The sequence below is a fragment of the Phoxinus phoxinus genome (assembly GCF_949152265.1).
Source record: "Phoxinus phoxinus genome assembly, chromosome: 9".
Lineage (NCBI taxonomy): Eukaryota > Metazoa > Chordata > Actinopteri > Cypriniformes > Leuciscidae > Phoxinus > Phoxinus phoxinus.
This window is the reverse complement of record NC_136884.1, coordinates 9,382,973-9,397,656: the sequence shown is the minus strand read 5'-3', so window position 1 is coordinate 9,397,656 and position 14,684 is coordinate 9,382,973. Positions and strand designations below refer to the sequence as shown.

At 37.9% G+C, this 14,684-nt stretch overlaps 2 protein-coding genes across 4 annotated transcripts; both read left to right on the top strand.

Annotated features, from left to right (window-relative positions):
- The first annotated feature begins 3,088 nt into the window (after nt 1–3,088).
- On the top strand, nt 3,089–9,987 carry twf1b (twinfilin actin-binding protein 1b). Its single transcript, XM_079622915.1, has 9 exons — nt 3,089–3,197; nt 3,945–4,022; nt 4,831–5,009; nt 5,761–5,856; nt 5,954–6,058; nt 7,224–7,349; nt 7,572–7,722; nt 8,099–8,220; nt 8,379–9,987. The coding sequence occupies exons 1-9, from the start codon at nt 3,173–3,175 to the stop codon at nt 8,544–8,546; spliced, it is 1,050 nt and encodes a 349-aa protein (XP_079479041.1). The 5' UTR covers nt 3,089–3,172; the 3' UTR covers nt 8,547–9,987.
- A 555-nt stretch (nt 9,988–10,542) lies between these two features.
- On the top strand, nt 10,543–14,510 carry pus7l (pseudouridine synthase 7 like). 3 transcript variants are annotated; one of them, XR_013799091.1, is made up of 10 exons: nt 10,543–10,592; nt 10,836–11,604; nt 11,678–11,837; nt 12,336–12,531; nt 12,618–12,716; nt 12,810–12,891; nt 13,115–13,407; nt 13,596–13,649; nt 13,726–14,219; nt 14,308–14,510. XR_013799091.1 is itself a non-coding variant. In XM_079624027.1 (9 exons), exons 2-9 carry the CDS (start codon nt 10,845–10,847, stop codon nt 14,011–14,013), a joined length of 1,932 nt encoding a protein of 643 aa, XP_079480153.1. In that variant the 5' UTR covers nt 10,543–10,592; nt 10,836–10,844; the 3' UTR covers nt 14,014–14,436. The 3 variants fall into 3 exon arrangements, 2 of the variants coding, with proteins under 2 accessions (XP_079480153.1, XP_079480154.1); XM_079624027.1 differs by having other exon boundaries at nt 13,726–14,436; XM_079624028.1 differs by having other exon boundaries at nt 10,589–10,685; nt 13,726–14,436.
- The last annotated feature ends 174 nt before the right edge of the window (nt 14,511–14,684 follow it).

Below are 14,684 nucleotides of genomic sequence, written 5' to 3'. Positions count from 1 at the left end.
GAGGATGAATGGTGGGATTTTCCTGATGGTTTTCAGTAATGACATTTGAAAAGGAGCTAACTGTCGGATCCATTATACAGTATCTCATATTAAGCTAAGAGTCAGCATACCGTGTGCATCATTACAGTAGGTGCTTTTATAAGCCTATGCATAATTATGTACACTAATATCATAGTCGTGGACAGAAATATCTTCTCAGGCTCTATCTATTCTGTTCTCTACCGTTCTCTATCTACCTCCCACGCATGCACACACACACACACACACACACACACACACACACACACACACACACACACACACACACACACACACACACACACACACACACACACACACACACACACACACACACACACACACACACACACACACACACACACACACACACAAACGAGACAGCTTGAGTTATGGCCTCTATATGTATCTTGATATGGCCTTTCAGTTTTGGACAAACACCTGATGGCAGCTTTAGATGGGTCTATTTATTTTCCCATTACAGGAAGGCCAGACAATATGCCTTTTGTACTAGGGATTTTTATATGTGTACTCGCATGAGAACCTTAGCCTACTGACTGTTTGGGTGTGTGTCTCATGACAGCTTGTTAGCTTTGTCCTGTGCATTTAAATCAAGTTTTTGTTTGTTTTGTGTCACTGCGTTAGATGTGTCTTTAAAGAAGATAATGAAGACTCACTCTCTCTGTTAAGTCAATAAAATGAAACATCTTTAGTAAGTGAATACTGCAATCTGCAACTGCTTTCCTGGATTTACAATTCATAGTCTAAATATAAAAAAGCGAGGAGTCTAGAAGAGCTCCAAAAACGAATAGGATAATAGCACCACCTAGTGGTTAAATCAGCTTTAATGCTATTGGCAATCATTGAAATTGAATACCAATTTACTATTAATACTCACACAAAAGCTGTCACCCTTTTCAAACGTTTCAGTGTACAATTAGATAGCCTACTATTATGTACACTTTAGTATTTAAGGTAATATGCACCCTTTAAGGGCAAATAGGGTACTTTTGAAGGTACCGCAGTAACAGCATTTGTAGCCTACCCTTTTTTCTGAGAGTGCACACTTAAAAAAAAACAAAAAAGTAGACATTATTCCATTAAAAGCATTTCGAACAGTTGTATGCTAGCTACACGTGACCTCATCACATTGCATGCGAATAGCATCCGGATATCATTTTGAAAATCAAACTAAACTTTCCAGGACTGTAAAATAAAGTTTTTGTTGTTGTTGTTCTTGTAGTGTAGTCTTTTGTGCTTTTTGGCTAACATAGGTCTTTATTATATGCATAGAAAAACATTGCATACGGTATATATAACTTATGATTAATGTGCTTAAATGCTTGTGCTTTGTGACCCTGTAGCCCAAGACTGGTTGCCCAAGCTAAGCTGGGTTGAGCCTGGTCAGTACCTGGAAGAGGTGTTAGTGAGGCCAGCAGGAGGCGCTAACCCTGTGGTCTGTGTGGGTCCTAACGCCCAAATATACATATTTGTATACTGTCAAAGAGCACCGTCCTTCGGATAAGAGGTTAAACCGAGGTGCTGACTCTCCGTGGTCAGAAAAAAATCCCATAAATTTGCCTATTGGCCTCTGTCCATCCATCATCGTGGCCTCCTAATCATCCCCATAGGCTACAGTGTACAGCTATAGCTGGCTTCGTCTCCCAAATGATCCTCGAACATGTTGAATGTGAGTAGCCTAGTTGTGAAAATCCAGGCTCTCTGCATTTTTCACAGCTGTGAGATAACTTTTGCTTGTCCTTTGTGTGCTTTACATAACCAGATGCTGCACAAATCACAATGAATGTCCCTTGCTGCATGAATCGGGTATTAAGTCAATATTACAAAATACATTGTTTTATCAGGTCAGGATAAACTTGATAAGGGAAGTTACAATTCATTCTTTCTTGGAATGCTGGATTCATTGATAATGTTGCTTTGAAATGCTTTCAATATATCAAGGGAAGTCAGTAAGGAACAGACGACTTTTTAGTAATTAGCTAGCAGCCAATTTTGAGTAATAATAGAAATCTATTCTTTAAATAGAATATGTTATTACACACACAATTATCACAGAGGATCTTGATTAGGGCCTTTGGCACTGGTGTGTGGCCCAGTAACCTCTAATTCACAAGGAAGGTTTAGTCTGCTTTGACTATGAATTACCCTGCCATTGCTCTAGTGCCACCCCTCCACACACACACACACACACACACACACACACACACACACACACACACACACACACACACACACACACACACACACACACACACACACACACACACACACACACACACACACACACAGTAACTGAGTCAACACTTTAGTCTGGCAGTATATTTATATGTCTGTGGGATGTTCGCAACCCCACCCTGCATTTGAGAAATTCCACCACTTCCAAGATCAGTCCTAAGTGCACAGAGCACATGCCGAGCGCCCTGTGCATGAAGTGAACAGTGCAGGAGTTTTCAAGCCCCCCATTCTAAAATTTAAAGGACATCTATTTTTTATATATATATATGGGCCTATAATAATAACCCACGTGGAAAAGGTAATATTAGCAATATGCCATCCATGTTATTTGGAAAATATTTAGTTTCTATTACGTACGCTTAACTTTATTACATTGTTTTTCTACTCAGTAGTGCATTGTTAGATTTATTATTTAGTTACTTAATCATAAGTTTGAAATACCTTTTTACTGTAGCCTAATCAAAAGACCCCAGTTTGAAAAATACTGACATAGTGCATATTTGATGTTATAATTAAATTTGATAAATGTTAATTTCAGTTGGCTATTTGATAATAGTGTAACCATTATATATATAAAATTAACTTACCGGTAACTTTCCTTTTCTAGTTATAATTAGGCTACCACCAACCCAAAAAAATAACAATGGCAGAAAAAAGTATCTTTTATTTTATTATTTAGGGCAACTTTAGGAAGTTGCTTTTTATATTTATAAAAATTATATTTATAGAGTTTGTTCCTAAAAAAGAAAAGAAAAGAAAAAGCACACTCACGCCGCAGTGGGCGGGGTCACGTAATGACATCACATGACAGGCTTATCAAATTACTGTAGTTCATTCTCCTACTTCCGTGTTCTTTCACTACTACCATCAACCAACCGGCCGAAGCAAGAGAACGAGAATGTCTCATCAAACCGGCATCCAAGGTAAAATCCTTTACGATCTTTTATCGTAGATTCAAATAAGTCGGACGGAGTTTATTACATCGCTGTAATGCACGTTTCTTTATTTGGCGATTGTTTGTAAACAGAATAACCTGTTGTGGACGTTGCTGAGACTGAATTGCCTTAACGTTATAGAGTTTTATTGGGAGCTAGCAGTAAACAAACCAGAGACAGACAGAGAATATGTGTCAAGTGTACTCTGCCTTTTGCTGCTCTAATATGGGCATGCAAATAAACTCCGATTGGTCTTTCACTATCAGTGTGTGTGTGTGTGTAGTCGGACTGGAGTTGGGGATTGTGCACTCATAAGGAAGACAGCAGGTTTCAAAGGTCCAGCTGTAATAACCGTGTCACCTTTATCCAAAGCTGTTGCCAAGCATTATGCAATAGACATCTGTTTACATTGATTGAGCTTTTACTGCAGTGGCGTTATGTTACCATGACAACACATTACTATGAATCAATGCAGTTATGCTGATGGTTTAATTTAATTAAAGATCACTTTGCATAATAATATTGTGATTTCTGCAAAGAATTTCAAAGAACGTACTCCAGGAATGGACAACAGTCTCCTAAAGCTGCCCCTAACAATGCCTCTTTAGATTTCTCGCTTTAGTTCATCAGCCAAATTTCAATTCCGTTATCCAGAGATGGTCAGCTTTGTTTCGGATCAGAATAAATGGATTCATTGTGTCCTGTTCTTCCTCGCCCTGTGCTTTCTCTTCTCAGCTACCGGGGAAGTGAAAGAAATCTTTGCAAAGGCTCGGAATGGAGAATATCGGCTCATCAAAGTAGTGATTGAAAATGGTGAGAGAACAGTTTTACTTAATTTGACACACCAGATCAGAGTACAAACATTTATTGAAACCTTTTCACTTGCATTTTCAACTGGACATGACAGAAACATCAAAAAAAGCTTTACATTTAGAACCGTACAATATTTTAATTTATTTACGAAGTTTTCTGAAAAATAAAATTACATCATTATTTTTTTATTTTCAGCAAAATGTTACATTCACAAATCAAGACTAAAGGCCCTTTCACACCAAGAACAATCACTATAATATTATCGTGCTGAAGTTTTGTCGTCTGCTGCTTTAAATGCTCAAGCTCTTTAAAGTCGAGTGGATTCTGATTGGTTGTCAAAGTTTTTATCATTCATCAACTGAATTTTTTTTTTTTTGTGAAAATGATTCCAATGATGTTGTTCCTCTGTGCTGTTATCATTATAGGTTTGATGTGCTATTCTTTTAAATTTAGAAAGATGTTTATAACTACTGGTATATCTTCATTGTTGCCTACTCAATAAAAACCCTCATTTATTTATAAGAACACAAAACTTCTTAAGAAAAACAACAAAAGGTTTTCAAATTCCTTTATCTGCCCAAATCTTCTGTTTGCTTGTGTCTTATATCTTTACTTTGTTTTATTGTTGTTTTTTTGTTTTTTTGTTCTTTACCTCATATTATCTGAGTAATCTTGAATCTTGAATAATGCTCTATACTTTTTGTTTTGGATTTGACTGAACTAAATACAATATCTAAATAGAAAAAATGATGTATGTATGAACAAAGAATCATATCACACTTTCCTTTCCTCCATTGTCTTCCTGTAGAGAAGTTAGTTCTTGGCGGAAGTAAACGGGCAGCCAAGAAATGGGACCAGGAATGGGACAGCTATGTTCTTCCACTCATGGAGGACGACATGCCCTCGTACCTTCTCTACAGGTTGGACTCCACCAACAACCAGGGTTACGAGTGGATCTTTCTGGCCTGGTCTCCGGATCACTCTCCAGTGAGTTTGTTCGCATGATGTCGTCGTCTTTCAGCTCGTGTGAGCCCAAAGAAAATCACGAGAGGACATCACTCCAGTTTAATCCATATAGTATCCCTGGTTTAAAGCTCTTTAAAAAAATATCCCAGTTAAGCCTGTCCATATTAAAACAGCCTATTTTATAGCACTATGTGGATATGATCATTAAGGATATTGTACCATTGTTATAACAAAAGAGTATGTCTGAAGTGTATGTGCATATCTACGGAGGTCCACTAGTAATGTGATCGTTTACAGAGAAAATATCAGTTATGCTCATATAATAGAGTCTTTGCATTGAAGCAAAAGATCTAGATGGCAATCTAGCTTTCACAGTACATATATTTTTTTTCTTTTTTTTCCCGTTTTTATGGAAAGCATGAACCATGATATAGTGCTACAAATTTGCCATTCTAATTTTCCCCTCAATGTTAAACAGAGAGAGACTGAAATGGTCAGAGTCTCAATCGCACCCAAATATGCTGATCGTGACCAAGATAAAATTGCTCAAACTGCTCTCTATTACCAAACAGAAATAATATTAATATTGTTCATTTGTTGTTATTATAATTGTATTGAGTATTCTTATTATACGTTGTCATTTATTAATATGATTTATGTATTGCCTTTTTATATTGTTGTTATATATGTTTGCTTGGTTTTTGATCATGCCTGTTAATAGTTCTTGTTTATAGATAATAAAAAAAAATTTTAAACAAATGTTTTCTTTCAGGTCCGACAAAAGATGCTGTATGCTGCTACGAGGGCCACGCTGAAAAAAGAGTTTGGTGGTGGCCACATTAAAGAGGAGATTTTTGGCACAGTGAAGGTATGATATATATATATGAGCTGCCATTTTATTCAAATTCTCTCATGAACGAATCTCAGCCGTTGGTTTCCCCACTAACGCATCTCTGTCTGGGCAGGATGATATCTCTCTAAACGGCTACAGGAAGTACCTCACCTCGCAGGCGGCGCCTCTGCCTTTGACTGCGGCAGAGGAGGAACTGAGGCAAATCAAACTCAATGAGGTAATGCTGACATCAGCGTAAACGCAGCATGGGTGTACACCTTAGTCAGGCCCTGCTGTGGTTTTATTAAAATAATGTGAAAACCACACCAGTACAACCGTCCACCTCAGGCCTTTTTGTATTCAGTAACTTCATGACCTGAGGTAAAACACTGTTTCGTTACATTTTGCACAAAACCGTCTTTGTTAACTGAGGCTGCTCTTTTAGAAGCCGGTTAGTGCACTACACAGCATTGTGAACTAAAGAGGTTTTTTTTTCTCAGATTGGTAGTTTTGTTTGGTTAGCAATACACATGTTGTAGATCTGATATATTTGTATATAGCTTGTAATGCAGTTTGTTGTTTTGATCCATTTACAACATCATGACAAAGCCTAGTGTATTAACATGTTTTGTGGGAAAGAGTCTGCTAAAAACATAAATGTAATATTTGACCTCAAACATACGCTGGCTAAAAATAGAGAAGCTCAGTCCCATGCACGCTCTCATTTAAACCAGCTTCTGGAACCAATTGCAAAGGATGCTGCTGGCAGTGCATGCAAACCTCCCATAAACCATAAAAGGATATGCTCTGACTCTTAAACGCCTCATTGGCTGTTGCAAAATGACAGGCAGCTTAATGAACCAATCGAAAGGCTCCCTGAACTCCCACTGAGCAGCAGCTGTGGGAGGAAGATAATACTACACTAATCTACATGTATAAGAGGAGGAGGAAAGCAGCTTTGTGATGTTTTATTTTTATTAATTTGCTGAAAGAGAGATTTTATTGAGTAGATGGGTGGATGAAACGCTGGTCCCAATCCTAGATGAAAGGAGGCAGAGAAGCAAAGCAGGAAGTTATATATATACCATTCAATACAATTTAGAGAAATAAGTAGTTATTACAGTAAAGTATATAAATATGCAAAACAAATATATGTTTGTATGTTTACTTTGTATATTAAAGAATAAAGTGTGCATTGTTTTAGAGTGCAAAAAACTCTTTGTAAAGGAATGGTTTGTTTGCAAAGGTATGCAGTGCAAGAACCTGTAGTAGACCGTAAAGTAATAAACTACACCATGAATTGTAGAGCTGGTTCCTAACTAATCATTTAACAACCATTGTGACTGCTTTGGTTATTACAGGCCAGTGCATACGCATTGTTAAGGGTATATGTGTGTTTTCAGTTGCAGACTGACGTCCATGTTGACACGAAGCAGCAGACTCTTCAGGGAGTGGCGTTCCCTATGCAGAGAGATGCTATTCAGGCTCTGGAGCAGTTCAGGGAGAAAAGGATTAACTACGTTCAACTGGTACTTCAGGCCTTCTTTCCCTCCACCACTCCCAGCAGCTCTGTACAATAGCATCTTATCCCTCTTTAACCCTTCGCTCTATATATTGTCCTTGAAGAAATAACGCCTGAACTTGTTGACAGACTGGTTGGGCTGACTCTTAGCCACATAACACCCTGTGACAGAAATACATGTTGAGTATTATTCAATGGTATTTATTGATCATGTCCATCCCATTAACAGGAAATAGATTTTCCTAAAGAATCCATCAAGTTGTTCAGCACGGCCCCTACGGATCTGAAAGATCTGCCTAAAAGGATCCCAAATGATGCGGCTAGATATCACTTTTTCCTTTACAAACACTCTCATGAAGGAGACTACCTCGAGTCCACAGGTAATCAATTGTTTATAGATGAAAAGATTATGTAAATACTGTATATAGAAAGTGTATATATAACATTTTTGTCTCTTATGCTTAGTGAGGCTTCATTTATTTGATCAAAAATACAGTAAAAACTGTAATATTGTTATCATTTAAAATGTTTTCTATTTTAGTATATTTTGAAATGTAATTTATTCCTGTGAAGGTAAAGCTGAAACACACACACACAGTATATATAACTTAAGACTTTGATTTTTTTATTCTAAATTTGTCATTTTAAATATATTTTTTTAATATTTTCCTTTTCAAAATGAGCACTACTATTATTTATATAGGTGAATTTTTCATACTGTTTTAATGCTTTTTTTGTGTGTGTTTGTGTTTCCAGTGTTCATTTACTCCATGCCTGGATATAAATGCAGCATCAAAGAGAGAATGCTGTATTCAAGCTGCAAGAACCCTCTAATAGACACAGTGGAGAGAAACTTGGGCATTGAAATTGCAAAAAAGGTATTATATGCTCGCCTAACCATTTTTACTGCAGTATTAAGTACATTACAGCATCGATCCCTGGAAGCATGAATATGCTATAAGAAATCGGACTGTTTACAATAATGTTAACGTTATAGTTTTCAACCTGTGTCTCATTTAATTCTTCATCCTTTCAGCTGGAAATTGAAAACGGTGATGAACTAACCAGTGATTTCCTGTACGAAGAGGTCCATCCCAAGCAGCATGCGCACAAGCAAGCTTTTGCCAAACCTAAGGGGCCAACCGGGAAAAGGGGGGTCCGTCGAATCACGCGGCCGCCGGGGGACGGTGGCGATGACGATTAAACCTCTTCCTATTCCGAGATTGACAGTGGTACATTCCACTTAGTCTAATGAATCCCCGTCCTGAAGCAAATTTCCATTTTCCATTGACTTATCTAGACCACAGCCCTATAGACTGATCTATGCACAAAGTAAAACACTAAGCCTGTGAAACTACATTTTGTAGCTTGCAATATGATGCGCTATGTCGAAGAACACAGACTGAGGTACGAGAATGTATTTTACGAAGCTTCACTTGCATTCAAGGATGCCGTCTGTGATCTTCCTGGTTATAGTTTTAACACTATTATGCTGTTTACTTGCATATTAGCCAAGATTATTATGTAGAGTGCAATACTGTTGAAATAGGTACTCCATTTAGTGCTTGTTTTCCAGAAATAGATATTGATTTTTGAGGAAAACCCTTTTTAAAGAAGAAAAACGTTAGGAGATGGTTTTCCATAAGCGGATATCTAATCTAGTCCAGGTATATATTGCATTTCAATGGTAGCTTTCATGTAAAATTACATTTTAGATGAGGAGTAGCGTTAATATTTGTCCAGGAAATTGGCTTTGGAGATTTAAACAAGATTTATGTTTGGAAAACAAGCCCAGAAAGTTAAACAGTCAACGGCCGTGAATTTCGCTCCAAGTGGTTGTCTGATCAGGAAGGTCAGAAGTTCAGATCTGTTGAATGAGGCCATAAGCATTATTTATTAACTTTCTGATTGATTAGCTTAAACAAAAAAAAATTAAAGAGCGACCAAATAAATCACTTGACAAGCTCATCAGTATTCTGACAGCCACTGAACCTTGTAGCGATAAGGTAGGGATGATTTCAATGAAGGATTTGCCAAGAATAATGTGCTGAAAATGTTCCAATACCTTTTTAAATATGTATTAATTCTTAAAAATCGGTCTTGTGCTTTTTCTTTTTTAACGTAGGATTGTTTAATTATAGAGATATGATTATAGAATCAGCCATAACACAAATCTGAAAAAGCTATTAGCTATTTTTCTTCTAGTGAAGACTAAACCTGCAGAGATACTATTTTTCTAAGCCTGTACAGCTGTTTGTCCAGATGATGTCGTTGTCTAACATCTTGAACTGAGTGTCCATGGTTTCAGGGATTTATGGCCATCCTGTCTGTCTGAACGAATGTTTACATGCAAACTAATGGTCAACCTCCATTTCATGCCATTTGCATCCACACTAATGTATACAGTGCATGGAGTTCAGTTCGCTTGAGATGCTGTTGAAACCACTCATAAGAAAAGGGACTGTAAGTCCCATAACCTCTGGGACGATCCATCTGCTGATTAACAACAGGCAAACCACTATTAACATTTCTCCTGTGTAAGGGTATTATGAAGTCTGGAACCGAATCATTGTAGAGTCTTAAATGTCTTTTTCTATGCATTGTATAAGAAAGAAGAGAGAAAAATAAAAAAGATTTGAAGATATACATTTGGAGTCATTTATCTATCTATCTATCTATCTATCTATCTATCTATCTATCTATCTATCTATCTATCTATCTTTTTTGTTTCAATTTAATTTTAGCTTAATACATGCTATTTAATGTCTGGTTATTATTATGATTTAATGTGACAATATCCTTCACAAATTTTGTAATCAGTACATTAGATAGCAAAAGGATAGAACGTGTTTAATATATATACTTACGTCATTTAAAGGGATAGTTCACCCAGAAAAGTACAATTCTGTCATCATTTACTCACCTTCCAAATCTGTATGAATTTCTTTCTTCTGTTGAACACAAAAGAAGATAATTGGGCCCCAGACTTCTGTAGTATGGGGGGGAAAATACAATGGAAGACAATTGGGGCCAGAAACCTATTAGGTTACTGACATCTCTTCAAATATCTTCTTTTGTGTTAAGCAAAAGAAAGAAATTCATACAGGTTTGGAACAATTTGAAGGTGAGTAAATGATTACAGAATTTTAGAGTGATCTATCCCTTTAAGATGCTTGCAATTCTGTTTCTGTGCCTTTAAGAGCGGTACCACGTGATGCGGAAGTAACCAACTGACAACAATAGCACGCGGGTGAGTGAACGCACTATTTTCGCATGTATTTTTTATTTTATGACGTAACAGTTTTTAATGCACGAGTGTTTGTAACAGTGCTACGACCTTTTCGTATGTAATAATTTTAATGTTAACACGATTAAATCCTCTTTCCATTTTTATTATATCTTGACATCAATATGTTTACAATTTAATACATCTCTAACTAACACGATAATACAATGACTTGGTGAATTAATCGCTAAGTGTGCTTTTGTTTAGGACTCAAGAATGGAGAGGGACACTCTCTCCTGTTTTATATCAGACCATGAAGGTTTCTATGGGACTATAAAAAACTCACCCCAAGACTTTGTGGTTATTGAGATGAACACCCATGGACAACTTGTTAACAGTCCTAATGTTCAGGAAGAACACACAAAACGACCTCAACAAAGCCAAGCTAATAAAAAGGGTGATCAATTAAAACCATCTAAACCAGATGACACTGACATTTTAAATCAGGATAGCTTTGATCTGAATCTAATCCTGGGTCCAGCTATGAACGAAGAGTTGGAACATTTCACTAACAAAATGAGAGCAAATCCAAATGAAATTTGTGACCAAGAAAAGGCGGAACTGTCTTTGGGTACTTATCCTGATAAGCACCTGAGAGCTGTTGTTCACAGAGCAGTGCGATACAACTTCCCCTTCCTTCAGACTTTAACCGACCAGTCAGAGATTCGGGTCAGAGAGGACCCAGACTTCAAGGAGCTCGCCAGTTTAGCCTCTGAAGGAGAAGCTGAGGAGTTCTTCAGGTTCATCGATGCCAAAGTACCCGGCTCTGTGTTCACCTTCCTGCCCGATGATAGCAAGGAGCACCGAACTTCAGTTCATCATTTTGTTAGCAGGCGGTTTGGAAAGCTTGTGGAAACCAAGAGCTTCACCGACCAGCAGAAGACTTCCATTACAGTGAGACTAAGGGAGAGAAGTAAACAACCCAAGAAGAGAACAATAGCAGACTGTCAAGAGGAGGAGGTGACATTATACACGGGTGAGTGGAGAAGACACATTACTTGTCATCATTTATAACTGATCCTAAAATGCAAGTCTTCCTTTCCCCTCAGCTTTCACGCTGCGGAAGGAGAACTTGGAGACTTTGGAGGCCATCAGCTACATGGCTGCAGCACTTGGAGTGCTTCCGTCCGATTTTACCTACGCGGGAATCAAAGACAAGCGAGCCATCACGTACCAGGCCATGGTGGTAAAAAAGATCTCTCCAGAGCGGTAAACAGCCCATTGGTCAATTACCCCAGTCTTTTCCCATTGGGTTCTCAATTTTCTTGAATATAATTTTTAAAAATGGGTTATTGGGAATGTCTTGTTGACCATGTTCTACTCTACAGAGGTTTTCAAAATGAGGTCTGGGGATACACAGGCTAGGGTATCTGCAGAACATTTGAAAGAATACAAACTTTTAGGGCTGTGAAAGTTAATGTTAACTTTAGATATTAATGAAACATGTAACAGTGATTTTAATTTGTTACCATTAGCATTTAATTTTGTTTTCTAAAACTGGTTATAAATCATGAAGTAAATGCAAAATTGTATTCTCTCTCACCTTAACAAGAAGAAAAAAATCTGCAAAAAAAAAAACAAAACAAAAGAAATTAGGACAGAAAAAAGTTTTTATACAGGGAATGAGGTTCTTGTCATCAAAAAGTTTGAAAAGCCCTGTTTTACTTCACTCCATTTGTAGATAAATAAATAAAAATCTATTGGCAGGTTGCTGGAGAAAGTCTCAGAGTTTGAGCGGAGAGGAATGCAGATCTCTCATGTCCGTCCTGTGTCTGAACCCCTTAAGCTCGGCAGACTCCAGGGAAATCACTTTGATCTTGTCATAAGAGACCTGAAGCCTCATGGGAAACATGGACTTGCAGAGCTGCATCAGCTTGTGAAAGAGGCAGTGGAAAATGTGAAGGTAATTATGTGCATGTTCACCAGCATTTAATGAATCATTGAAATAGACAAACAAAGTTAAATGTTTTTTTTGTTTTTTTTTAACAGACCAGAGGCTTTGTGAATAACTACGGTCCCCAGAGGTTTGGAAGTGGATCGTGTGTCCAAGCAGATCAAATAGGACTTGCGCTCTTGAAGGAGAAAATAGTACCACGTCATGCCATTTATTTCCATTTAATGTCTATATGTGGTGCACCGTCTTTTGTTTGAAAGCACTAAAACAGTTTGTGTTTTGAGCAGGAGGCTTCTGTTAAGCTGTTCTTCACCCCAGAGGATGGTGATGACCTCCAGAACAAGGCGAAACGTCATTTTCTTCTCACAGGTCTGTGCTGGGATTTCTCTTGACAGCTAAAGTTTGATTGTTCACCCAAAAATTTAAATTCGGTCATTATTTGCTGATCCTTCGTTTCATTCCAAACCTGTTTGACTTTGTTTCTTTGCATACTAGTCTTTCTATAGATAATTAGTAAACATTGTTGCTTTATAGATTTCAGTTCCTGTGCATCCAAGAACAAGTCGCTGTTTCCTTACCTCTCTTTCTTCAGGGAATGCCAAGGAGAGCTTGGCACTCATGCCGGCTTACAAAGCAAGAGAGCGGCTCATGCTCCGTGCGCTCCACCGGTACGGCAGCGGGCAGGAGGGTTGCATACGCGGCTGGCTCAGTTTACCCCACAGCATGAGGGTCTTCTACCTCCACTCTTACTGTAGCAGAGTGTGGAATGAAGCAGCCAAATACCGGCTCCAAAAACTGGGCTTAAAGACTGTCCATGGAGATCTGGTTTGGGCTAGATGTGAAACGGGACTCAAAACCACCACAGAGGAACTGAACGCTCCACAGGTTAGGAAATATATATATATATATATATATATATATATATATATATATATATATATATATACTAGTTCTTTAATCATGAATGCATATTCTTTTACATAATTTCTCTCTTTTTATATATATATATATAATATTATTATTTTATTTGTGGTCGTATCATTTGTAGTAATTGTTTGATTTCTGTGCTGTAGGTCCATGTTGTGACCTCCGAGGAGGAGAAGGATGACGTTTTCTCATTAGACCAGGTTCTGTGTTCATTTCTCTTGCTGTCTGCTAACCCTTACCCGTCAGTTTCTTATGTTTCTGCTGGTTTTCTTCTAGGTGATTCTTCCGATGCCAGGAAATAGTGTCAAGTACCCAGAAAACCTGCTGGGCCAATGGTATCAGGACAGATTGGCTCAGGATGGCTTGGGGTCATGCCGTTTTAGAGTGACTCCTCTTAAACTCAACGTCCCGGGGTGTTATCGCCCCCTGCTCGCAAAGCCACAGAACATCACATACAGCTTGCGGACCGCGGAGGAGCCGAGTCTGTCACTAACCTTTGACCTGGATGCGTCCTGCTACGCTACTGTGTGTCTCGGAGAGATTATGAACCGTAATCTTTCATAGTTCGTTCAATGACGGTTATTAAAAGATGTTTACAGTCTACATAATGTGTCTCTTTGGTAACGTCAAATATGAGGGGCTGTTGAGAAATATGTTGGACTTCTTGTCATAAAGCATTTGTGCTCTCAGAAGGATTAACCACTTACAAGAAAAGAAGAGGAGCATCTGGATAACAAGCCATTCCATAACTATGGTGTCTGGAAGTCCAGGTATTAACAGAAAACATTTGACTTTCATTAAAACCAACAGATAAACATCGATTTAAAGTAGTCCTTTGGTCTGTATCATGTGCCTTAGGGATTTTAAAGTATGTTATGTGCCAACGCCATCGATGAGGAGGCTCCGAGTCATCTATCTGGAACTCTGGATGGATCTTGAAGTTTACATGCAAAGATTTAATAAAAATCTTATCGACAGACAGCTCTCATTATTTTTTGGTCATGCTTTCAGTACTTGAATGTTTCGGCATTTAAACAAATGAGTGACATCTGGCATACTTATGTTGACATACGATAAACAAATCAGAATATTTTCTCACATCAAAAACGACACACAATACTTTAACATTTTCATACTAGCAAAAGTCCCTCACATTGACAAACAGCTGATCATCAGCTCCCTCTTGTGGTCAATACGTTTATCTGCTTTAATAATTGAAACTACAAACCCGAGAT

What these genes read in the sequence shown, in the direction of transcription:
- pus7l (XM_079624027.1), top strand. Translation starts at nt 10,845, where the DNA reads ATGGAGAGGGACACTCTCTCCTGTTTTATATCAGACCATGAAGGTTTC. An exon ending in GGAGGTGACATTATACACGG is followed by an intron (nt 11,605 to 11,677) that starts GTGAGTGGAGAA and finishes CTTTCCCCTCAG; the next exon opens with CTTTCACGCTGCGGAAGGAG. An exon ending in CGCTCTTGAAGGAGAAAATA is followed by an intron (nt 12,717 to 12,809) that starts GTACCACGTCAT and finishes TGTTTTGAGCAG; the next exon opens with GAGGCTTCTGTTAAGCTGTT.
- twf1b (XM_079622915.1), top strand. Translation starts at nt 3,173, where the DNA reads ATGTCTCATCAAACCGGCATCCAAG. An exon ending in CAAAGTAGTGATTGAAAATG is followed by an intron (nt 4,023 to 4,830) that starts GTGAGAGAACAG and finishes GTCTTCCTGTAG; the next exon opens with AGAAGTTAGTTCTTGGCGGA. An exon ending in AGACTACCTCGAGTCCACAG is followed by an intron (nt 7,723 to 8,098) that starts GTAATCAATTGT and finishes TTGTGTTTCCAG; the next exon opens with TGTTCATTTACTCCATGCCT.